The sequence below is a fragment of the Diadema antillarum genome, unplaced genomic scaffold (assembly GCF_040938485.1).
Source record: "Diadema antillarum isolate AM-2024a unplaced genomic scaffold, OU_Dant_1.0 scf00000128, whole genome shotgun sequence".
Classification (NCBI taxonomy): Eukaryota; Metazoa; Echinodermata; class Echinoidea; order Diadematoida; family Diadematidae; genus Diadema; species Diadema antillarum.
The window spans coordinates 6,455,045-6,481,528 of NW_027271017.1; the positions used below are offsets into that span (position 1 = coordinate 6,455,045).

A 26,484-nucleotide genomic window follows, 5' to 3' on the forward strand; every position below is an offset into this window, starting at 1 on the left:
CCAGAGATTGAATATGGATGTGTCAGCGATGCTCACTCGAGGAAGTAATGATAAGATTTGTCGGTCACCCTTCTCCGGCGAAAAACGATTACATTCCCCTCTTTAAACATTTAAAAGGCTTGGCCTGGTATGTGGCTTATTTACGGAGCTCACACAAGTGTTAGAGCGACGGATGTATTGTGCCTTCGTAACAACCAAGACAATAACATGTCCTTGCTCGCTGCGAAGTTTGTATCAAGTGACTTTTTCGTTTTTCATTCACTCTTTTTCTCCTTGTGTCCCAATCATCTCTGCTTGTTTTGCCATTAACTTGTTTCCTATTATTTTTTCCATCTTTTATTCTCCTCACCCGAATAACAACTCCCCTTTTCGCTTATTTTTCCCCTTATTCTATCTCGATGTGTTACAGATTCACCAATGACCTCTGTGTGTGATTCTCGTGGACACAGCCCACTAAAATCTACCTCAGAATTCACGGAAACAAAGGTAATACCTCTCTCTCTCTCTCAGTCGCATTCATTTCTACAACACCTCACTTCGGGGTATAACCACAATTCAGAGTTTTAAACCATGCGCCTAACATGGAGATGGAGAGTTAAACGGATGGTACAGTTTCGGTTGGGATGGGGCTTCTGGTTTCCAACATATTTTATGATGCTTTTTTGAGGTAATGAGAAACCTCTTACGAAATATGAAAGAGCTTATATTCTAAGAGTAAGTGAAAGTTGTTTTTTTTTAAGTTTATTTGATGAAAATTGGTTTTGAAATGGCTGAGATATCCAAAACAAAGCAATCCTAATAAAAGGTGAGACCCACCTTTTATGAGGATCGCTTTGTACTACTTTCAGAGTAAGTGAAAGTTGTTTTTTTTTTAAGTTTATTTGATGAAAATTGGTTTTGAAATGGCTGAGATATCCAAAACAAACCAATCCTAATAAAAGGTGAGACCCACCTTTTATGAGGATCGCTTTGTACTACTTTGTTTCGGGATATTTCTTTCATTTCATTTTTTCAAAACCGATTTTTATCAAATAGACTTTGAATTCCTCTTAGAATTGTATGCTCTTTAACATTTCATAAAGTGGTTTATAAGTATCTTGCAAAAAGTTAAAAGCTGAATCCTCACCTCAACCAATACTATAAAATCCCTTTAGTTTGCAAACGTTCCTTACACTGTTGTATATCGTTTTCTCTTAGTTGTTGTTTTTGTTGATGTCTGTCACTGCACGCGTGCAGAGATTCGTGTGTACGTTCTTGAAATTTCGTAATAGCTTTTTGGTTACAATAGGTCCTCGATAGGTATGAATTCAATCTTTATATTTTGGGTTAACTCTGGCGTTTTGCATTTACCTTGTCCAATATGCGCACAAGCGGGCGCACTCCCAGACAGTCGACATCGAGACAGACACAGACCACAACACAGACACACATGCACGCACACCACACACACACGCACACACACACACACACACACACACACACACACACACACACACACACACACATGAACACACGCACGCCATCAGCCGTAATCTTAAAAAAAACAGACAAACAGAAGAACTAAAAGCGTCAGTTGACATAATCAGTCCATTACTGGCATTGATGTTTTTTTTTTTTCTCATTGTCATGGTATTCTACACCAGCGTCATCATTATTTTGTTGTTGTTGTTGTTGATGTTGTTGTTGTTATTGGAAAAAAAATCACGACAGGCAAGATTTGTCTTGAAATACAAACCAACTCTACATAGTTTCACATCAGTGATGATGGGTCCATACCGCTGATGTGGACTGGAGTGCCGACCTGAGAGTGATCAGGACGCGCCATAATTAAACTTCGGTTCCTCCGCGGCACCCAGAATTAAACATCCATCATTGGTTGTCATCGTCACTATGTCGTCATGAATATGAAGTGGACATGCAGCCTCTTTCCAGGCAGGCAGTGTGATGGTGGATTTTGCTTTTCGTAATGCACAGCTGAATTTTGCGCGCGACTGTATAGAGTACGTTTCTCGCCGTTGTAACTTGGTAACGGGGCCTTAAAGTCAGGAAAGCGTTCGACCGTGATGGCTCACTTCTTTTTCTGTTCTGTCCTTCTTTCTTTGCTGTCCATTTTGTTTTCTGTAAAAAAAAACCCTAGCATAGTCACCTGCTATCTAAACTGTGTGACAAATACTGAAAAAGCACTCTACCAACAATATCTGGCCTCAGCGACTTCAGCAAATAGCCCGAGGCCTGCACGGGATATTGTCATCGGAGATGAAGGTATGAAACGCCTCGAGCAGAATTCCACAAATAAGGGCGATGGTGGATATTATGATAATGTACCGCAAGCACTTCTTTATACGCGCTACCACGGGCATGTACATAAGTCTATAGCGTATTCAGTTACACGTAAATTGTATGTGAAATAATGGTGTGAATAGTCGTGTTGTATTGCGATCTGTGAACACGATGGGATGAATAATAATATACACGAGGTCATCAATGACGCAATAATATTCGTGCACGACGCGACAATGATACATGTACGGAGCGTTGAGTTTTCATGCTAAAAGCAATCTCCATGTCCTGAACACCATAACATGTCGGCCTCTTCTTGCTCGTGGTGTGTGAGTTTGAAACTGTCTCAGGTCCTACAAAATACAAATACATATGTTCACTTGCATTATTTATGATACCATGATTCAAATGAAATGAAATTCAAATGAAATTTTATTTCCAATAACACATGTTTGTTGTCGATACAAATTCAAAGAAAACCCAACGAACAATGTATTGTATATATCATATATCATTTATGATACCATGATTCAAATGAAATGAAATTCAAATGAAATTTTATTTCCAATAACACATGTTTGTTGTCGATAAGGATTCAAAGAAAACCCAACGAACAATGTATTACAACAACAAAAATATGCATATATTATGGAACTATATTTGTTCAAATTATTGCGTTAATGAAAAAGCGTTTATGATCATCACTTATCAATTTTGTTCTAAACAATATTTAGTAATATCATATCATTACTTTTAATACTGTAATATTTTATTGCTTTATAGAGTATTACAGCATCATACATGCAGTCCATTTGTCTATAAATATTGGTAGTTATTATACACTGACTATCTTAAAATTGTAAGTTATTTGTTTATTTGAGCTGCATTATAAACCACAATTTATATCATGATGTGTTGTTAGCAGATTACATTGACAACAAGAACACGGATATTCCTACGCCCCCGTAGCTCATTTTAAGAACATGAAAAGAAAATGAAACCCAATCACACAATTATGTGGATGAGTGAATGCAGCAATACTAATAGAACGCATGTCATCAGTCACTTTCGAGGAGAATCGGACAATCCGTTGAAACGTTTTGAATTTTTGAATTTACGGTGCAGCCATCGCTGGATGAGAAGTCTACGATCATTCATGACGTCACGTATGTACAACGATATAAAAATAATATAAAGACAATTCCAAAACATTTCATTTTTAATGAAAAATACACATTCCCTCGACTTCTCTTCCCCTCTTCTCATGGCTGAATTAGACCTTTACGTGCTCATAACTTTTGGACGGATTGCCCGATTTTCCTCAAACTTTAATTGCTGCATGGTGTTCTACTAATATTGCTGCATTCCCTCAATTCACATATATATTTGGGATTCATTCTCCTTCGAGGGTGGTTTGGAGCTCCTTTAAGGCTTGTTTGGAGCTGCAATCTAAAGCAAGTTTCAAAATTTCCTTGACCTCCTGTTTGCTCGACACCAATTACGTCCCACTTATCATGTGGGGAAAATACCCCCAATAACCTAGCTGCAAGAGTGGAGGAGATCTATAAACTCACTTTTGGTGTAACCGCAGATCAAATTGTATAGAGTGTTACCCCTCTCGCACGTCTAGATTCACCAGAGTTGATGGATTAGATTTTTAAGGTCATGTGACCACTTTGAGGGCAGTGTTACTTTCCCCTGATGTATAATTATCACGTCTTCTGTATATTTGGCAAATATGGCAATTAACAATATGACCTACTCAAAACGATTCATCATTAGGCCTAATCATTAATCGTGACCCAGACTCCCTGTATTTAAGACAACATAATTATGAGAAGGTAAAGAATCCAACCAGCCCCGGGCCCTGTTGCAGAAAAATATGCACTCAGACATAAAACCAAACGTAAGTCAGGTATCGGCCAATCAGAATTTAGTATTCAGAGACTTAAGTTTGATTCTGTGACTTACGTTTGATCTCAGCTTTTATGTAGCTTTTATGTAGCTGATGGGCCCAGCTGATTAGGTAGAAGGAATTCACCTTTAAGAATATTATGGAGTATCCTATTTCTTCATTTTAAAGGGATCATAACCAACGTATTAATATACTCTTGTACAAGATTCTGACATGTACTGCAGTTAGAACCGCATCTTTCAAACACCTTGTGTGCTTTGAGTGTCGCTTAGCACAGAAAACCCCACAGTGGTGTAATACAGTCCAAACTCCATAGCACAGGAAGGGTTAACCAAATAACATACAGGAATTCATTCTCTTTGATCAGCCTTCACAAAGTGAATGTGATTGATAATCATAATCATAATGATAATGGTAATAGCGATGATTATGATCATTCACTTTGATGATGGGAATCAAAACGATCATGCTGTGTCTTTTTGCATTTGTTTCGATATGTCAGATCGATGAAGGTGTAGATTCTATTTCCAATGAGAATATTCTTTGATAATTTCTGCACAGTAAAATACTCGGAATCAGTGAAATATTAGATGAAGATCACCCATCTTCCTTTATTCCTACCTGATTATATGCTATGATAAATGTTATCATTTTTCCTATTCGTCTAATACCAAAGTAAAGTTGTTTACTATAAGATATGGAAAAATACACAATGGTAGGGTGCTCAGTATCATTCCTCATTCCTCATTTCCTCGATAAAAAGGCGCGAATATTGCTGAAGCACATTATTTTATATTCATGCATGACACAATGCCCACTCCCTGCACACACACTCACACACTCACCTACAGGCCACTCACATTACATGTAGACACCCACACACACGCACATACACACAGACAGTTCTCTAGGGCTTGTATTTCTTACCAAATGTATTTCATCATCTTTAAAGCATGTCAGTGGCAACTTTGTAACTTTCTAATTTTCAGACGCCTGAATAAATAAATCCAAATGAATCGCGTGTTATCGGGCCGAGGGCAAAGAAAACATAAGATTTTCAAAAACACCCAAGTTACCCTGAGGGGCTAAGCTTTCCAGCGCCATGTTTTCCGTAGCCACTGTTTGGCGCTGCTCTGGTTGTCAGTATTATTCGAGGGGATTATGAAGTACTGAGGCTGACAGACTTCACTTAATCCCCTCCATTCTCATACCCCCTCCCTCCTTTTTTCCCCCTCTTTTACCCCCACGGGGCTTGCAGAAAGGGGAGGGAAAAATGATGCAGTAAAACATGTCCGGTGTTCACGTCCGACGTGTCAACCCTTGCGACTGTTGTTTAAAGAAATGTTAGCCGTTCCACTGTTTAGTTTTTTAGTGTAAATTCAAATCATGCACGAACGTTCAACTAAGCCTGGGCATTTTGTTTGTTTCGCTTTTATGCAAAACTGATATACAAAAAAAAAAAGCGCAGAAAGAGCGAAGCATGACATGGGTTTGTGTGCTTTGATGGATAAATTTAAGGAAACTGAGAAGATAATGGCGAGATAAGTATGCACATGCAGCAAAGTGACACCATTTCGAACGCGCTCGTCAGCGTCAGGTCAGGGCCTTTGATACTTATTACGAGTTTGGTCAATTTGTTACAATGACCGCCGTATCGCCGATGGCCCAAGTGCGCGCGTGTCGACGGCGAACGTGTTGCTAACATATCGAAAAAGGCTCGCGCGGTCGACAACATGAAGCCCAGTCTGAAACCGAGTCTGAGCAAAATCAAACCACACTACTGAAAATAACCATCGCAAGATATAATGACCCAGGCACTGACATGATCCAGTCGCTTTCTCTCTTCCCTCTCTCTCTCTCTCTCTTGTTGCGACTGTGAGTCCTGTCCGCTTTATTTGATTTTACTTCATTTCACTTGGTTTGTTTATTTTCATTTTCAATTAAGAATGTATAAGTGTATAAAACATATCATGCAAACAAAGCAATATACACATTCTACATATATCCAAATATGATATATAAACACAATAAATTGTGAAGCCTATAGATTCGTTATAATTAATACACTTTATGATATATAATAGTATAATTAATACACTTTATTGCTTCATAAATACAACAAATTGTGTAATTACAGACGAGGAATGTTTCGGTAATAATCATTAATGACTATAATATTGTATGATACAGTAAGGCAATATAAAACAGAAATTTGATAAACATGGTTTTTCATGATGAATGTTTATATGTTTTAAGAAGGGCATAAATTGTTGTAAACGAAAGTTATACACTGCATTACATGAGGAAGAAATACCGACTCTGATTTGTCTGTCCTATTCTTGTTTCTATTTCATCAAACTCTGCTAATTCTATATTAGAGTAGCAAACACTTTAAAAGGGAAACCGCTCACTTTACTTTATGTACTAAAGTCGAACAAAGTAATCAATGAAAGTTGCATCAGATTTGTAAAAAAATCAGAAAAGCGTAGAATTTTACAGTTTCAAATGATGTTTCCATACTGGCGTACCAATCACAATAACATAATATATGCCGATTTAACACATGAACTGCTGAAGGTATCTTTGACATTTCTAGTTTTTGTTTTGTTTTGTTTTGTTTTGTTTTTTTGACCACGGAAAGTTTTGGAAATTATTCAAAAATATAATCTATCATTAATATCATGTTTATGTCATGTTATGCACCATTTTGAGGACGATAAATTGGAAGCATTCGCTAACAAAATTTCCTTTCAATAAATTTCAAATATCATTCCAATTATTTATTCTCAATATGAACTTTCATATTGAAAAAAAAAATCCCCAATATGCAAAATTGAAATATTTACGAATTTTCTTTTATAGTTTTCCCATTTTTTTTCCCACTAAAAGTTTTAGAAATTATTCAAAAATATAATCTATCATTAATATCATGTTTATGTCATGTTATGCATCATTTTGAGGACGATAAATAGGAAGCATTCGCTTACAAAATTTCCTTTTAATAAATTTCAAATATCATTCCAATTATTTATCATCAACATGAACTTTCATATTGAAAAATCCCCAATACGCAAAATTGAAATATTTACAAATTTTACAAATTTTCTTTTATAGTTTTCCAATTTTTTTTTCACTGAAAGTTTGGGAAATTATTCAAAAATATAATCTATCATTAATATCATGTTTATGTCATGTTATGCATCATTTTGAGGACGATAGATAGGAAGCATTCGCTTACAAAATTTCTTTTTAATAAATTTCAAATATCATTCCAATTATTTATCATCAACATGAACTTTCATATTGAAAAATCCCCAATACGCAAAATTGAAATATTTACAAATTTTACAAATTTTCTTTTACAGTTTTCCAATTTTTTTTCACTGAAAGTTTGGGAAATTATTCAAAAATATAATCTATCATTAATATCATGTTTATTTCATGTTATGCACCATTTTGAGGAAGATAGATTGGCAGCATTCGCAAACAAAATTTCCTTTTAATAAATTTCAAATATCATTCCAGTTATATATTCCTAACATTAACTTTCATATTGAAAAAAATCCCAAATACGCAAAACTGAAATATTTACAAATTTTCCTATGTAGTTTTCCAATATTTTCCCTAATTTTGCAGATTGGTACCCTAGGAAACCAATAGAGAAATTTCTAGGTATCTATTTCTTATCATTGCTGAGATTATTGCATAGATGTCTGCAATGTCCGCATAGTCCCATATGAATATTTTCGGTGGTACTTTGTGAAAAAGCGCATATTTTTGCATCATTTGTAGATGTGAAATTTCATTATTTTGATAAAACCCATTTTTATTCTGCACTAGTTAGCTTTGTTTATGCGCAATGACGGTCTTGTATTCAAGGGGGAATTCCGGACCATTGGAACATTTTACAATCTCAACGCTGACAATTTATCGAAATCAATAAAAACTCAAAATCGACGATAAATTCATTGTATCATTTATATATATCAAAAGCAATAAGGGCCAAGTATCAAGCCTTGGGGGACTCCACATGGGATATTTCACATGGATGGATCGTGACCTTGTATGCACACAAATTGTTGCCTGTATCAGATAAATAACTGCTAAAAACAGGAGTGTGTAAGGCCTCGTATACCATAATTATCTAATTCTGTAAGAAGTGTTTTATCATCACTGGCATCGAATGCCTTTTAAGTATACTGTAATCCACACATATGGCAATTACATGCTCTTTTGGGGAGAGTTGTTTTGTAACCTCATGTATTAACTCCAGAATAGCAAAATCAGTTGATCAGTTGAAAATTGTTCTCAAATGTTGCTAACTGTCAAAAACGAGCTTAATCTTATATACACAATCCTTACTAAAACTTTCGAAATAGAAGATAAGAATGAGATAATTTCTTACCTGTGTTTTTATATATATATATATATTTATCACTTTTCCAATCTTTAACAGATTCGGGCATACTCCATTCGATAAGACATGAATATCATAGAAGAAGATGCACTTGAATAAATTATCTGTTTGAGTAATTTCATACTGAATCTATCATATCCAGTTAAAGTCTTAGATTGAAATGATTTTAAAATATTGATAATTTCATTTTGTGCTGCAGCGTTAGAATATTGTTTTTGTTGATGGACTTGACAAAAATTTAGAAAAATGTAAATTATCACAATGTGTCTTTGAAGCTAAATCAAATAAAAAAAAAAGAATACGAGTTATATGCATTTGCAATATCAGAGGGTTTTTCAATTCTTTATCATTTTCATGTATATCTTATGATATAATCTTTGATTTTGATGAACTTATTTCGATATTGTTGAGATTAATACAATTAAATACATTTGCTTTACACACACACACACACATACACATAATATGATACATATATACAAAATATAACTTATTACGGGTTTTGATTGAATTGAATTTTCCGTGTGTTATCCAATGATTTTTTTTCTTTTTTTTTTGCAGATTAACATGGCTTACTATTTACCAAAGGTATGTTGGCACAACACACACACACACACACACATGCACACACACAAACAAACAAACAAAAAACCAGGCAAATGATCAGATAGATCATAATTTTGATTTGTTTGATTTGATTTGATTTGATTTGATTTGATTTGATTTGATTTATTGGTTTCTGTATCATCATTGCACATGTACACATTCATGTACAAACATAAATATAATAATATATATAAGTATTTTCTTGTTCATTGCCTGTGTACAATGTACAGCAAAAGTACAACAAAACATACAACAATGAATAATACAGAGGGGCTACAGCATAAGCGGAGCTTGATTTGCTTGCAGCCCCCGTAGCCTAACATAATATTATTATATACATCGGAAGGAGAATAGGAGGGAGGGATGACTTGCATAGAGATAGGATAGTAGAAAGGAGAAAGGGAAAGGAGAGGTTTGTCTGCTTTCACTAAAGGTTTATACAAAGTAAAGTCACCTGTATCACTGGTTAACAAGACATGACAAAATATTTCCTCACCGAGGTACAGGTGGACAGTTGATACAGGTCATGGTCAGTTACATAATCATTATTACATAATAGATTAATTGCGTCGATATTTCTAAAAGATATCATTATTACCATCTTTATCAAAAATAGATATTGAATAATATATCATCAATAAGTGGTGAAAATTATGTGGATATCCTGATTGGTTTGTCAGTGCTTGGAAAAAAATAACTATATAATATACCCAAAATTTTACTGTTATCATTAACATTTTAATCAATTGAATTACTGACACTGGAAGAATTGATGGAATCAAGTTCAGTAGATTTCATTAAATAAATATTTTGTAAAAAATCTCACGTCATTACTATTCAATTTTCCAACTAATTTTTCAATTCAATTCAATTCAATTTAATTCGATTCAATGATTTATTGTCTGATTTAAAAAAAAAAAAACTTTGCCAAACTCATTCCTAATTTCTATAGAAACGTCTTTAATTTCTTGAACATATAGATATATATCTTTATTTATCTTGACCTAAATCTGTATCTTTTTGGAAGGAGGATAAAAATTCTTGAATAGTATAAAATTGACAACCTTTATGTTCAGGTTGACTATTCAAAAAGTCCATATCACCTAAATCTGAATTCTGTAAAAATAAACATTGCTTCCTAATGGCCATTCGTTGACAATAAGATACTGTGCATGCGTCCCGTAAAGAATATTGTGTCACGGCGAAATTGAGAACTAGGACATGAGAGAAATATGGAGGTTCAAGGCTTCGAAAGTTTTCCTAGAAAGCAGATATGGGCCACAATTTCTTCAAACATATTAATAGAGGTGGCGTCAAGGTCTGACAAGTCTCCCATTTGCTCGCACATAACTTTATTTATATATCTTTACCGATAATTGACCCCACCCCCTTTATATAGGAATTCCAAAAGAAGATGAAGATGCAATAACTTTGTATTCTCATTATGTTGATATGTTCATACATCCCTATAACACATAGAATTGTTTAAGATTTGTAACCATGTATGTATAGCAGGGATGAGTTTTTATATCAAAAGGGAATTAGGGGAATAAGTGACTGATTCGTTTACATTCAGATAAAGAATTCATAAGAGTATCATTCATAATCCCCCGGGAGAGTTGCAAAGCGATGAAATCATCACCACCTCATAACTCCCTTATTATTGTATCTGATATCTCTCTTTCGTGAAAAATATGCGAGGGCGTAGGCTTTCCTGACTCATCTTAGTTTGTTCAATTTTAACGAAACGTCTGCCGCTCTGTGTGCTTAATTTTCTCTATTCATTAAGCTCAAACTTGTACATGGAGTAGCATGTATACTTTAATGAATAATTCAAAGCAAGAGGTTATGCCCTCCGCTGAAAATCATTCAGGAATCACGAGTTTTAAGCAAGGCATTTTACGGCTGTTCAGTGTATCGACCCTCGCCGGAGCTGATTGTTATTGCATAAACCGAGTGACAAATTTAGTGATGAAAAGAGATCTTCACCTAATTTGAATAGACTATTCAATTTGGACCGATATTACTGTTTCATGAAAAGAACTGAATCTAAATACAATTTTTATCCGATTTTGTTGAAATGTACTAACTTTTTGAGTTTTTCAAAGTTTACTTATCTTACTCTGTATGAGAAGCGGAGTTTCTGTTCATTGAAAGAAAGTTGATGAAAGCTGGTCTATACTTGGATGACGCTATCTCGAGAACGGTCTAAGAAGATACGAAAGGACTTTCCTGGAATAGTTTTATGTCAATATCCCATCAAAGTTTCAAGGAGAATTGATTATTAATATTTCAAGCCTGTCATTCGTATGGTGACGTAAGAGGGTTTGTTTTTGTTATTTTTTCTTTGCCTTTTGATATCAAAGCTAAACACTTTTTCCTTGATGAAGGGCTGTTTGAAAAAATAATACATGTAGTAGTAAAAAAACTGTTCAACTATTCACATTTCAACAACATTCAATCATCAAAAGGCTTGTAGAATGAACTCAATCAACATGATCAATATTCAGTTGAAGTGTAACAGGGAAAATAAAGTGGGCACCATCGGTAGAGCTATAACAGGTGCATTTTGATAATAGTCTTTGGGAATAATGAAGAAATACTAGCTATATTGAAAAAGATCAAATCATGCGAAAATGATGATTCTTTGTTGTCAAAAGACATTCATTCAGAACCTGACTTCAAATAGCATTATCCCCTGTTGACATAGAAAAGAGGACATGAAGTTTTTTGTTTCATTCCGACACTCCCCCCCCCCCCCCTCCAGATCTGCTGGCTTTCAATATTCCTTGTTGGGGGAAATAAGAAGTGGCCCTATCGATTTATGATCCTCATCGGTCATTATAGAACACATGGAACAATTTAGGTGCATGACAAAGCTTCATTTATCACTATTGATTTTGATTACGAAATATATAACAAAGATAAGAGGAATGAGGTTGTGAATGCCTTTTTGAAACAAAGTATAGTGTTTTTGAGGAGAAAGCATTTGAAGATCATTTATTTTAATCTCATCTTGATCAAGTATTGACAAGTACAGAAATAAGAGTTAAACACGTAAAGTACTGAAGAGCACAATAGGGTAAAATTACCACTTGAAATCGTTAATGCTAAACACTGTTCTCTACAACAGTGGTGAAGCTGTCGTCTTTCTCGTGTTATCTTTACACCAACAAGTGCAATAACCGATGTTCCCGTTTTTTCCCCTTTCTTTTGCCAGATGTCGAATGGAAAAACTTCATCGGAGTTTTCCTCCCCCTATGCCATGGACATTGGCGAACAAAAGGTGAGATCCTCAATGGCCTTGTCTCCATTGACTAATGAGCTCTATCCGTCAGAATTCAGGTATTGAGCTCACTCCTTAACGAGATTCCCCTTTTGGCTAGTCGTGGTATGCTTCGTAGTTTAACGACACCGAGGCAATTCCCCCGCTGAGTAATCTGCGACAAAATGGAAACGTGGTCCGTGGCCCACTTGAATGTGCTCTTTACCGGATAATGATGATACGTACACTGTCATGTAATCGCTTCATTTGTGGGGCAAGTATCGCCAGTGCTATCCTTATTCCGAATTTAGACACTCCGTCGGCGCCGCTGATGCTCTGCGCGCGTGCTGCCCGCCTGCGTCGTTCGGAATCACAATCCACGTTGTTTAATTAAATCACGCACACGGGATACCCGGCGCACGCTCACCGCCTTCTCTTATTCGTCGTTTCTCGTTACGGCGTATAAGCAGTCGCAACAGCACAATCGAACCGCAATATACAGCAACAAAAATCCATTGAATTCGCGCGTGCGTGCGGTGGCGGGAATTCATGAAGATGTAGAGAAGGGTGGGGGAAATTTACGAAGATTGATAACTCTGAGTGTTTAATTATATTTTTATACCGCAACTCCACAGCAGCAGACAATGTTTTGAAACAGTAATCCCTGTCTTTTGGTACTCACAGAGTTAATAAGATCGGTTACTGCTAAGGCCACGCGTCTTTAATATTTGTGAGCGTAAGAAAACTTGCCTATTAGCTGTGTCGCTTACGAGGTCCTTATTACTCAACAGGTGGTAGTTCTTTCAGTATAAATGTTTGAAAAAAAAAACACCGACTGGTATGATTATAATTATCATATGCATAAACCAATCATAATATTTTACAGAGACAACGATAATCTCAATGCAAATTTCAAACTAAATTTAGAAATATACTTTCCTAGAATAAAAGTATAATGTAAGTCAAATTACATCAAACGTAAAATCAAACAAAATAATCAACATCATTATTCTATAAAGTTCTCTTGCACAGTGTATTTGTCTTAGATTATAATAGTATATAGGCCTATATGAATTTCACATATACGTGTGTGTGTATAATGTGCAAGTTTATAGTTCAGTTCAACTGACATTTATTTCCATTCGTCCACAAAAAGAGTTACAAAAATACAACACATACATAACACAATTATCTTATAGTTTTGTAGAAAACACGTAATAAAAGAATAGTGAAGTATTATTAACTATACATGCAATTTCATATTATATAATATACGTGTGTGTGTGTGCGTATGTGCGTATGTATGTATACAGAATGGAGTGTAGTGCATTACCATGACCTGTATCATATAATTATGTTATGTTTTGCTGTCTTCTATCATACATCAGTTCAAAATGCACTTGCCAGAAACATCAAGACATCTGTCACGAGCAAGTTAAATGTGAATTCAAAATCAAAGCTATTCATGTATCTACCAGACAATGATCGTTCAAATTGCACTAAAGGGCGGAAAGGCTTTAAAATTGACAAACTTTTGTGATATATCAAAAGAGAACCTTCCATGAGGCTGGACAGAAATTACTCTTAATAATAATCTTATATCTTGGAGTTAAAAAATATTTACCAATTTCAGTTGTAATATTGAGGTTGGAATCATCTGAATTCTTTGTACTTTACACAATGGTATACAAACGCACACAAGAAGAGAAAGACATAATGCAATATTAAACTATGTTGCACACATAAGCCAGTTCGGAGTTCGCGTATATGCACATAGGTACAATATTGACCTTTTTAATATTATTTAACAGTTGGCTAGGCTCTTCATTCGTTTTCAATATGACAATGCATAAGCTTGCCTTACGTAACACTTTATGAGATTCAAGGATTATGTTCATACAAAGGATGAACTTGCGTAGACCAGGTGACCAGAATGGGGAAATCATCCAATTCATTATTTTGCATCAACCAAATTTTTCTTTTAATATTGCCATAAAACATTCCTTGTTGTCAGGTGCATGTGCTGGCAAGCGCCATTCGTAAGGGTCACATGAATAATCATTATCACAGATTCTAATCTCAGTGAATTTAGAATACAACATAGCTGCTGGTCCAAAATGACCTTTTTTTCTGCTCACGTGCAGAGTTGAACTCTGTAGTGGCTTATTTGATAACAAAAATCGATACAAAGTGAAAAATGTGCAGAGAAGATGGACAATTTTTAGAGAGGGCGCCCCAGCTATTAAAGGTGCGATATGAGTGAGGACGAAGGGAGAGGTATTTTTGGATTAAAGTCTAAAGCCCCGTTTTAACAGATTCTTTCAAACTAGAGTTACCGCGGCAGTGTTCGGGTATTCTTTTTGTCACCCTGGCTGTTAAAACGGTTGTTGCTCGGACGTTGTCGCTGTAACTTTTGCTTTTTGCTTTCGTAATCTCCTGTTGTTTTATTGTCCAAGGCGAGAAATTGGTTCTCCGTACGTTGTCGCGATGTTGCCGCGGTAAGGTCTATTAAAACAGGACTTTAGTTTAGACTGGAGAGACATGTCGTATGATTTGAAAACGACAATTCAACGAAATTGATATTTTGGGCGTACGAGACTTCGAGGATAAAAAAAAAACACCGGAAAGTTTTCAAAATGAAATTCAACTCCAAATCGAAGATGGCAAGTGAGACTATTGCTATCAAACAAACATGAGTGTTATATAAAAACAAAAATATGAATAGAATTACACGTAGGAGAAGAAAGACATTATATTCTTAATATAGATGAGACACAACCGTATAGATTATGCAAATTAGATTAGATAGCAGCGCCATCGCCTTATTAATCCTCTATAGCCCTAACAAAAATTTCTCACATTCTTTTTGTGTACTGAAATCACAAGAGTTTGTGTCCATTGCGTGAAAGTATACTAACACATTTCATGCGTACATTCGTTGAAAAAAAAAATGTTGCTCCTGGCAACCAGAAAACCGTTCCAACTGGTTGCCTGGCATAGCAAGAACTAGGGAATGTAAACTACTAATATGCACCGGGCATTCAAAAAGGAAAATAATAGCCTGTTACTACATGTCCTCAGAGGAAGAATACCACCAGTACGAATACACTTGTAAACCGGTCTATTACAATCCGTGATGATGAAAGTACAAATCCAATCCAAATCTTCTTCTTTTTTTAATCAATCGAGACTTACAAAATTAGGAAGGATGTATAAAAAGAATATCATTTCAAAGAAAGTAAGAAAAAAAGGAAACCGAAAAAGCTACTTTTTGTCAAGCTGTCCAGGGCAGCGTTTCATGAAACTTGTCAGTCACTGACGACTGTTATAAGCTACTGAAATCCTTACATCTGATAGGATGAGAGCAGATTTGCCAGTGAAAATCACTGACATGCCCATCCCCCCCCCCCCCCGCCACTTCCTTGAAGAGGACATGGACTATAAGTGAAGCGTGCGCGCTGGTGATTTTTGTTCCATATATTATAGATCAAGTAACAAAACAAGAAAGCTGCAGAAAATTGCATTTCATACTTACTCATTTTAATTTCACAATAAATCGTAAGTGAATCACGAATAAGTTGTTATAGAAGGACAGCATGCACTCCTAACTGTGTATTGCTAGAAATCTCATTATACAAGCCATGTATAGTAATGATAGTATTTTCCCCTGCATGCTGCATTATGCACATTACGAGCAAAAATCGACTAGGCTTTGCTTGAAGCTAACGATTGCACATTTGTCTTTGAGATCCGAGGGTCACAAACATGTTAAAACATTGTAATGGTTAAATGACACCATTTATTTAAGAATTCAAGCAAGTGCATTATTTGTTTGCCGTTGTTTTTTTAAAGACAGTGAGTGGACCGTAATCACTGCAGAAAGTGGTAGTATAATGAGAGATTATGAGAAAGGTTATTGCTTATGGCGCTGTGAGTCAGCTCTTCCAGCGTGTTACAGGGAGGATGTACAAAGTCTGTCTTGGCCAATGTGACATCTAATTCATCATTATAGGCACGTCTATGACGTGTCTCTATCATGTTACAAAAAAAGGAAAAAAATGCATGGTGATGCTCAAGACACATCAAGGACGGTAATGTTGGCTGGCATCATGTAGATCACAGGAAGTGAACTCTTTCACAGAACTATACTGAACAAGCATACAAAGGAACACTCACGTATTAAAGGCATAATTTACCATTTGCAGATGACACAAAAACCCAGCATCAGTGCTTCAAAATAGTTCTAAAATGTCAGTTAGGGATAGAAACACCCAATGTAAAAATTTGAATCATGTTAAGTATATTGTTAAATATAAAAAATGTGAACAATAGTCATAATAAATATGTTTCCAGACTAAACCGTCTACAGTTATGGTTTATTGAGAAAAATAGTGATATCTCCTTATATTTTAGGCTTTATTGCGAAAATTTTATGTGGTAAGATGTTTTGTGATACAACTGACCTACATGTATGCATTAAATGTGATATCTTGAACATTTTTGAATCACTGTTCCCAAAGGTAAACAGGACCTTTCAGGTGCAAGACTTTTGAATAGACGTACCCAAGAGCACACGTAAGACTTTTTATAACAGATGTATATTTAGGATGCTGTGTGATATTTTGCATATTAGTTGTTACTTTTCTTATTTCAACCGTAGGATTTCGTTCCTATTTTAAATCCGCTGTTGCTCTCGTGCCATTACAGAAGAAAGGTCTATTTTTTGTTCAATTCACATTCCCTTTACAAACCTCTGCCACGTGACCGATGAGAGGGAAAAATGATTATTTTTTTTTTCCATAAGAAAGCTACCAAAATCGAATTAACAACAATTTACACGTTTCACACAAATCTCAGGTCGATTTGACCAATGGCCATTGTGTGCTGATACAGGTTGAACTAGGTCGATAGATTTTGAGTACTGTGCTGGAAAAATCCCGCTTCTTGCAGCACCGATACGAGAGAACGTTCCTAGATTTTATCCGGTAATGCAAATCAGAACCATGTTCAGATTTAAAAAAAAAATCAACGCCCATTTTAGAGCTCTCCACTCTCCACTCCCACCATCTCCCCATCTAGAATTTTTGCCTCCATCTCTCTCTCTCTCTTTCTCTCCTCTCTTTCTTTTTCCTTTCCCATTCTCTTTTCTCTCTCTGTTCTCTGTCCCTTTCTCTGTCTTACCTCTCTTTATCATTATCCCCCTTTACTCCCCCTCTCTCCTGTCACCCACCTTCTCGCTCTCCCTCTTCTGTCTTCTATTTTCCCTCTCTCTCTCTATCAATCTTGTTCTCTTTCTTACCCATCCTACTTTTCTCAACGACGAGTTCAATGTTCAGAGAGTAAACATGGATTAGGTTAGCAGATTACACATGTCATTTCTCCCCCTTTCTGCCCGGGGACAACCCAGAAAAATTTTTCCTCGAAAGAAACAGAAGCGCGCAAACACCAGGCAGCCGGAAAATGTTGAAATCGGGCTTGTCTCCGCTTATTTCATAGAGCGCCCCCAGGACATATCTGAGGCATATGCACATACAAAGCGCAGGGGAGATAAGATAGAAAGGTTTTTTTTTTTTTTCTTCCCCTCCCCCCAACTAAAGTCTGCTCCCAAGGTTTCTGTGTGGTGCTTTCCACAGGGTGTAGAGAGAGAAATATCCTCCCAAATCAACCCTCTAACCCTCTATCCCTACAATTCATCTCACAGTCCCACTCTTCCTCGGTGTGACCTTATATTAAAGCGACCTTTTTAAATCTTATTTTCCATCTAAACTGCCATCCACATTTATTTATCTTCCAAAGCATTACGTGGGACTTTAATGAAAGGATGTCAAATGCAAATGCATACACTAACCTGCTAACTCGGAGACAGACAGAATACATAATCATTTATATGTATTATGTGCGGCTGCGGCATGTATATATCTGACACTGTTTCGCAGTAATATGTATTCTATAGGGTGCACGTCCCGAGTTCGACACACACGAGTCATACAGCCCATGAGCACGACACCAGGCAAATATGGCCCATGAGTCCGAAACTAGGCACACGAAGCCCACGAGTCCGACACTAGGCAAACAAGGCCCATCAGGTCGACACTAAGCAATAAAGGCCCACGAGTTCGACACACTAAGCCCCATGTATTGTCGGCGCCGTGGGGCCTAGTGTTCGTTTTTGCCTCTATAGTGTTGGGCTCATGAGCTGTATGACTCGTGGGCTGTATGACTCTTGGACATTTTTTTTTTTCAATGTCGAACTCATGGGCCGTATGACGCGTAGGTGTCGGTCTTGTGGGATGATTCCGTTATAATTACGCATATTTTATATAGGCCTACATACATCTATGCTTGTCGCCATGCGAAGTGATTAGCGAAAAATCTATGCCAGATTTCTATTTCGATAAGGCTCACTGGAGAATCTCATACCATGAAACTAATCAGCATGACTTAACCTCTTATTCGTTTAAGTTTTCTTCTCTGATTTTCCTGGCATTGTCAAATCACCCAAAGATCTGCACCCCTGGTGAATCCAGTGACGGCATATACAGTCATTGCGGAATACGTTTCGACATGCGTGTAATCCAAACAGTATTCGTGTTATTACACTGACATACACCTTGAAAAGGGGCGCGTAACACCATCGCTGTACTATCACAATCAGTGAAAGTGCCCATACAGGCTGTGTCACGCAGTGGAGTTACACTGACGAGGACGAGGCTATTTCTTCACCCCAGTGTATAGAATAACAACTCGTCTAGCTTCATAGTGCCATTGTCCGGACTGTCCAATCCGTGACGCATTCTTGAATTCAGCATGGGTCGACTCGGCGAGGCTGGAGGCTCGGGACGAATCATCATCGCACCCTCTCTATAAAAACCACCCAAGATCCCCGCCCCTTCTTAATCTTACCCCGATGAATCAAAACCGGCCCCGTGTTTCGTCCACTGACATTGGGATTGAGAGATAGAGAAGGAAATATCTACAGATAAGAAGAGAGAAGGACAGATGTAGAGAGTGAGAGAATATTGAGAGAACTGCGAAATATGAGGGGGAAAAACGAATAAGTGTAGACATTGGGGGTGCACAGTAGTAGGAGAGTGTTACGAGTCGGTGCCGACATTTTTGCTAAGCTCTGACCTTAAAGCTGAGTGATAAATACGCGGCAACGCCACGGGCGCGTTAGAGGCAAGATGTCGGTGTTCGAGTCCCCTCATCCGGTATGCGACTTACTGCCTAGGCTTGTCTCAAGTCGGTTAATGGATTAGGCAGCGGATTGGCCCGTAAAGATAATTATGATAATGCGGAAGACTTGCACTACGCGCAAGTCCTGAAATATCACGTTTGTGTGAAAGCCTTACTCTGTCCTATGCTGCTTGCCTCTCTTTGACTGACAAGGGCACCAGTTTCAATGACGATTAGGTAGATAATGATGATAATAATCGTTATGACTTATCACTATCATAATAACTGTTATTGTTTTTATTTTATTTATAATAATGATAATAACAGTAATAACAATATTGTTACATATTATCATTATCAGCATCGTTATTATTATTATTGTTATTATTATTATTATTATTATCATCATCATCATTATCATTATTGTTTTTGTTATTGTTATCATGGATAATCTTATTACTTTATGATTATCATTGTTATTATTCCATCATTGATACAATTATTACTCCTACTACTACAACTGTTTGTATCTTAATTACCACTGCCATTGTCATTGTCATTGTTATCGTCATAATCGGGGACAGTAGGAAGAGTAGTAGCAACACCAATCACATCCTCTACGACAAGTACTACAACAATAACAACAATAGCATCCCTACCTTGCACTCGCCAGCATACCTTACAGCAGAAGAACACACCTGGTAAAACACCTTTACTTTGTTCTAAACCCCTCCTATAAAGTTTCATATATTTCTTTCTGTTTTTTTTCACAATTGCCCCTGCCACTGTAATGTTACCGAGGCTAGGACATCATTTCGCCGTACTTCCCCTCGGGTCGTAGCTCAATAGACATACCACTCGATTTGTGCGCACCTCCCACGGTCCATTTTTGTTTTGTTCTGTTTTGTTTTTGTTGTTTTCACTGAGGGCGAATGTAAGATCAGATGTAGCGATTGTGGTATCGATTGAGGAGCGCCCGATAGGAGCAATCGGTGCGCCATGGAACAATTCAATCGTTTTTTGTATTGCCTCGGTAGTGACCCAAAATACCTCATAGCAAAATGATTCAGGGTTAACTATAATTTCGAGAGTGTGCAGTAAAGTATTCAAAGGGCCTATAAGAATATAATTCCTGCTATACGGAAATGCTGGAAATGGGGAAGAATGGTAAAAAGCAATGCTTGTTGGATGCATCCCCCCCCCCACACACACACACACGCACACACACACACGTCATACAACAAACCACATGATTGGTATACTGCTATACATTAAAAAAATGAATTACGAAACAAACTATGGAAACCTAAGTGACCCGAAAAAACACCCTGGACAAATCCCTACACTAAGATTATGACGACCGAACAAAGTAACGTAAACTTCCTGAACTCATATTGCTTAATCAATTCTCTAAGACTGCTGCAGTCTGAGTCTTGAATATTTCAGACAAAGAATGCAAACGTTGACAATTTGATCTGCATGAATTACAAGGCCTTTACACTGAGATGTTTGAGCCTGATTATCATGATTTCAAATTTGCCGTTTACGATACAAAGCTTTACTTCAATAAAATTTTGCATGTCATTTCGTACTTACAGACGCTGAAAACAGCATGATCTTTCAATTATGATAGAAAATGTGGACGAACTTCATAAATGTGAAATCTTCTCTCAAAATCTTGTAGAAAAACACGTAAAAATAAAACTCCCTGTCGCTATACAATCGTAACAAATCGTGATAGTGGCGTCGTTATCATCCGGAAGTAAATTGTAGGGTCAAATATCTGATGACGTATACTTCCCTTTCGGGGATCGACAGCCAATAGTATGCAGCCTCTCTTCCACGTGACAGAACTGTCCTTACTTTGCCTGACCCCTCCCTCGTCCCTCTTCTTTCTGCGACACATTTTGCCCGACGGTTTCCCGATGATGTGTCAGCAGCGAGAGGAGAAGGCTGCGGGTCATTTGCTATCATACCTGTCACGCCTTCCCCTAATGCATGATTTTGCGTCTTTCGCGCGCTCTGGCCAAGGGCAGAACCGGTGCAGTTAGTTTCGAACCGGATTGAATGCCTTGCTTCGTCTGTTGTTGTTTTTGTTGATTATGATTTTGCTCTGTCGATTTCTTTCTTTCTTCTATATTTTTTTTTCTCGTCTCGTTCTTACGTTTTTCTGCTTCCTCCTCATCTTCATCTTCATCTTCGTCGTGGTCGTTGTCTTGTTCTTCTTCCATCTCCAACTCACTGTTACTCTTCATCTCCTGTTCCTTTATTCCTATTTGTTATTCGACTCTCCAATATGATTTGGTGGAATCTGTTCACATGATATGAAGCATTGTTTTAATCGCACAAAAGTGACTACAGATTAAAGAGCATAATTCAAACCTCTTTTGCCAAACTAGTCTACGACGCAGCCCATTTAATATTTGTAAGGAGCAGTGTCACTCGTTTCAGAATAATATTGCGGTTTAACATCTTGAAAACGTCATTCAGGAAATTTTCAGTTTCTTAGATAAAAAGTTAAAGTACGAAATGATAAAGAATAATCTGAATATTTACAAGAAGGAGAATTGAATACACATGTGCCAAATTTGTATCATGCCTTTCAGCAACAAATTTTATAATACAATGTAATTATGAAAACTTCTCGTCAGGCCTTATTAGCTGCTTAAATTCGGACGCTACACACTCTAAGAGATACTGTATCCCATGAAATCAAACATTCGTACTAGTTCACACACATACACAACACATATCCACACACACACACACACACGCGCGCGCGCGCACACACATACACACAAACACACACACATACTACGGTCGCGAGTCTTAGGCTTGGCGCAAGCCTCGGGTGTTTCGCTGGCGAAATGGGGGCAGGAGCGGGGTTCCAGAAGCACTGCAGCAATGCCAACAATGGTAAGAGAACCGCCTCCGTAATGCGGAGGTCATTACTCGATAATGACCCGTTGCGACGAAATGTTATCAGTTACCCAGTCTAATACAAGGGGTTGATTGATGCGACGTTGCTCCCGTCACAGTTCGAAAATAGCCAACTTGAGAGGAGAGAGAAAGGGAAAGAAGTGATATGATATGTAGGAAATGGACAACAATTGACTGGGGAATGAGACTAAGTCCATGATGCGCGTTTCGAAAGGGGCTGTGGGAATCCGTCTACTGTTAATGGTAACCCGACAGAGCCCGATAGAAATATCGCCGCGAGGGTGTTTCGGGGGGAAAGGATTAGCTATTCATACGATGAAGAATAAATCCCATAAAGCGAGCTGAATGCGAATGCAGAAATAGCCCGTATGAATTATTGCCGATTGTGTCAAGAGTGGATGGACTGTGCAGCGCCTTATACGTTTTGTCCCTTACTCCTATTTCATGTTTATAGGGGTTATAAAGTGGTATTGGGGATAGAAGTATGTATGAAGATAGGCCATGTTATCGCGTCTGTTGAGATGCGCTGGTTATTGGCGACGGCTTTTGTCGAGATGGGGGCGCGCCCCCGGGGCAGACATTTTGCCACGGAAGTCGTGGTGAGAAGATGTCACGGGGCCCTTGAAAAGAGTCTTTGAGAGATGACGATTAGTTATCTATCTCTCCTTCTTTCTCGAGATGTTCTCGCGTATTAATGCGGTTCGGAGAGATGGGCCACGCGAGGCTGCCGAGCCAGATGACTTGGAAATTAAGGGAAGGAGGAGAGAAGGCACTGAAAGTGACAAAGAGATGAAGTAGATGGATAGATAGATATATTATAGAGAGTGAGAGAGAGGGAAGGAGGGAGGGAGAGAGGGGGAGTCAAGGAATAGCGAAGCAGTCAATCAGTCATAGATGAATAGATAGACAGCCTGTTCGTCAGTCGCCCCAAAACAGACAGAAGGACTTACAGTCAGACAGTCAAACATGCTTTCGGGGAAAAGGAAAGTATGGAAGTTTAATTTTCTTTATTTTTTAATCATTTGATTGTCAATTCAGTAAAAAAAAATGTCATATGGTGATTGGATTTTCAAGGTAATTCATTGACCCCCCCCCAAAAAAAAAAAAAAAAAATGTGAAAAAAAGGTAGATTGTGTCATAGTTTATCCTATCCAAAACAAGCAAGCAAACAAACAGAACTTTCAGTGCATCAAGGCAGAGAATCAGGGAATATGATATGACGTGCATTTGAAGACAAATAAGAGGGAAGAGTCAAAACTAGTTGCATCCGCCAGGTTGTATTGATTCAAACCTTAGTCGGGTTCAACTCTCGTGCAACTGTTACATCATTATATAAGCTGCGCATGCGCTGCGTTAGTCTGTAATCCAGGCGCTGTGAGCTACACCCAGCGTTTCACCAGGGGAACTTATCCGCTTTGTTAATAATAATAATTCACACTATTTATAAGTGCTTATCACATTGAAATGTCTCTAAGCGCTGATAAATATTCTATAAACCCTTTTGAAAAGGAACAAGTCGCATGGCATCCGCGATCAACAGCCGATGTGAAATAAGCTAATAGCGTTAATCTACGAATCATACACACTGCAGATTCCAGAGAATGCTGTTCTACGTAAATAGTCCTTAAATCCGCCATGTCCGTACCGGGAGCTAAATGTCACAGATCTACCGCAGATCTATAGATACATTCTGTATCAAACTGTATAGATGCAACGCCTCTACATACATTGTGCCAATGTTATCATATGAGCGAAATATAATATATCTGAGACATCTCTTTGGCGATCAGTGCCAGTCTGCAAGTCACCACGAAGCCATTAAAGAGAATGTTCCATACTTGCCAAGCGTCTTCAAAGTAACATCGAAAAGGCTTCCAGTGTTCCGTGTAAATGTCGAAGAGCGAGGAAAGACAGGGAGAGAGAGAGAGAGAGAGAGAGAGAACGATGGACAGATAAATAAAGAGATAGATAGACGGCGTGTGAGGGTATTACCGTGACGTAGAGTAGAAAATGAAATAATTTATGGACCTGGACACGAGAAACATGAACTGACTTGACATGAAAAATCTTACTTCCTTGGTGTGGTTGTAAAATATGAAAATGGAAAATGGATATGCAGATGTGTAAGTTTGATGATTATGTTCATGCATGGAATGCCAGTTTTCACAGTAAACGATTTCAAGGTAGTCGAATTTTGGAATCCCCAATTTTAAACTGAACTGTCTCTTTCCTCTGTTTGTACGGGATAAGAACTTTCTCATTATCTGTCTCGTTTGAGGAAATCGTAGCTTGTCATTCGCATTCAGGGGTTCTACGGTGTTAATGATATGCAAATGATATGTATTGTATGCAGAAAAGTGTTGTTGAATATCCGTGTATCCTCGAAATAACGACTCATTTACAGAGACGAGGAACACACATTATTCAAGAATGAACTTGCGAGGTCTAATGAGGAAGTATTCTAACTCTGAGTATGATTTCATTTCCGTCACATTATACAGTCGGACCCATGAATGTGTATTTCCCCCCTGTAGAACCTTGAATGGTAGCCAGAGCCACCCGCATACCCTGCGGCCAATCTCCCCACTCCGTTTCCCCTGCGCCCGCCTTGCTCTCTCCCTCCCTCTCTCTCTCACCATCTCCCCTTTCTCCGAGTGGGCGAATAGAACTCATGGTGATACGGTCGTGTACATTGTAGGGCCGCTAAGAAACACTCAATTGGTTGTTAGTCACAAAAGGACGTATTTATTGTCTGCTTCCTCTACTTAACTTCACGTATCGGCATCAATGCTGAAAGCGATACAGTGCCACCATAAGAATAGAGAGCTAGATAGAAACTAAGATAAGGAAGAAAGAGAGAGAGATGTAAAGATACAAATCCATCTAAAATGAATCCTTATGACACGTCTGGCATGGATGTCTCTTTGACGTATGTTACATTCTCCTAACAATACGTTGCTTCTTTCTCAATCTTTTGTGTTGTGACAGATATCTACGTCATTCATGTCGGGCGTCAAGCGGAAGATGTCTTCATCTCTGTCGCCCTCACCGGTGACCACACCCACTGGGAATTCGGGGACGCCCCCACCCACCTCCACTGGTATGACGACTCCTACCACCACGCAGCACCAGTCGTCCACGCAGCACGCGGGCGTGCCCCGGGTGGCGCCCAACACGCGCTACACAGCACCCGTCCACATCGACGTCGGGGGCCAGATCTACACCAGCACCCTGGAGACCCTGACGCGATTCCCTGAGTCGCGGCTGAGCAAGTTGTTCACCGGCCACATCCCCATCATCCTGGACAGTCTGAAGCAGCACTACTTCATCGACCGTGACGGCCATCTCTTCCGCTACATCCTCAACTTTATGCGCACCTCCCGTCTGCTACTTCCAGACGACTTCAACGAGATGGAGGCCCTGTATGAAGAAGCTCGTTATTACGCTTTGACGCCGATGATGGAAGCCTTGGAACAGCTCAGACCATCGGCGGATAGCGCCAGGTCCACGACTGAGAAACGGGACAAGACCCCGGCCATCAAGGTGGAAAGCGGTAGCACCGGCCAGGAGTGTGTCATCGTTCACACCTCGCCTGACTGTGTCGAGCGCATCTCCCTCAGCGGCGACAAGAACATCATCTACGAGCTCTTCCCAGAGGTCGGTAGCATCTTCTGCCACTCTAGCCCCACCACGGCCGGATGGGCTCAGGACTGCACGTACGTCATCAGGTTCCCACTCAACGGATTCTGCAAGCTGAACACGGTGCAGGTTCTGCAGCGATTTCTCCAGAACAATTTCGGCGTGATTGCGTCGACTGGGGGTGGCATTGAGGGCTCGCAGTTCAGCGAGTACGTCTTGTGCAGGAAGTATGGACAGCTTACGTAA

General features: G+C 38.3%; 1 protein-coding gene across 1 annotated transcript; it reads left to right on the plus strand.

Moving 5' to 3' along the window:
- Window positions 1–417: 417 nt before the first annotated feature.
- LOC139720443 (BTB/POZ domain-containing protein kctd15-like) lies at window positions 418–26,484 on the plus strand. Its single transcript, XM_071631802.1, has 3 exons — window positions 418–486; window positions 12,439–12,504; window positions 25,588–26,484. Exons 1-3 carry the CDS (start codon window positions 418–420, stop codon window positions 26,482–26,484), a joined length of 1,032 nt encoding a protein of 343 aa, XP_071487903.1.

Bases quoted from the DNA above. Each gene is read 5' to 3' on its own strand.
- LOC139720443 (XM_071631802.1), top strand. From the start codon at position 418: ATGACCTCTGTGTGTGATTCTCGTGGACACAGCCCACTAAAATCTACC. The intron at 487-12,438 runs GTAATACCTCTC...TTCTTTTGCCAG, and splicing joins CAGAATTCACGGAAACAAAG to ATGTCGAATGGAAAAACTTC. The intron at 12,505-25,587 runs GTGAGATCCTCA...GTGTTGTGACAG, and splicing joins TGGACATTGGCGAACAAAAG to ATATCTACGTCATTCATGTC.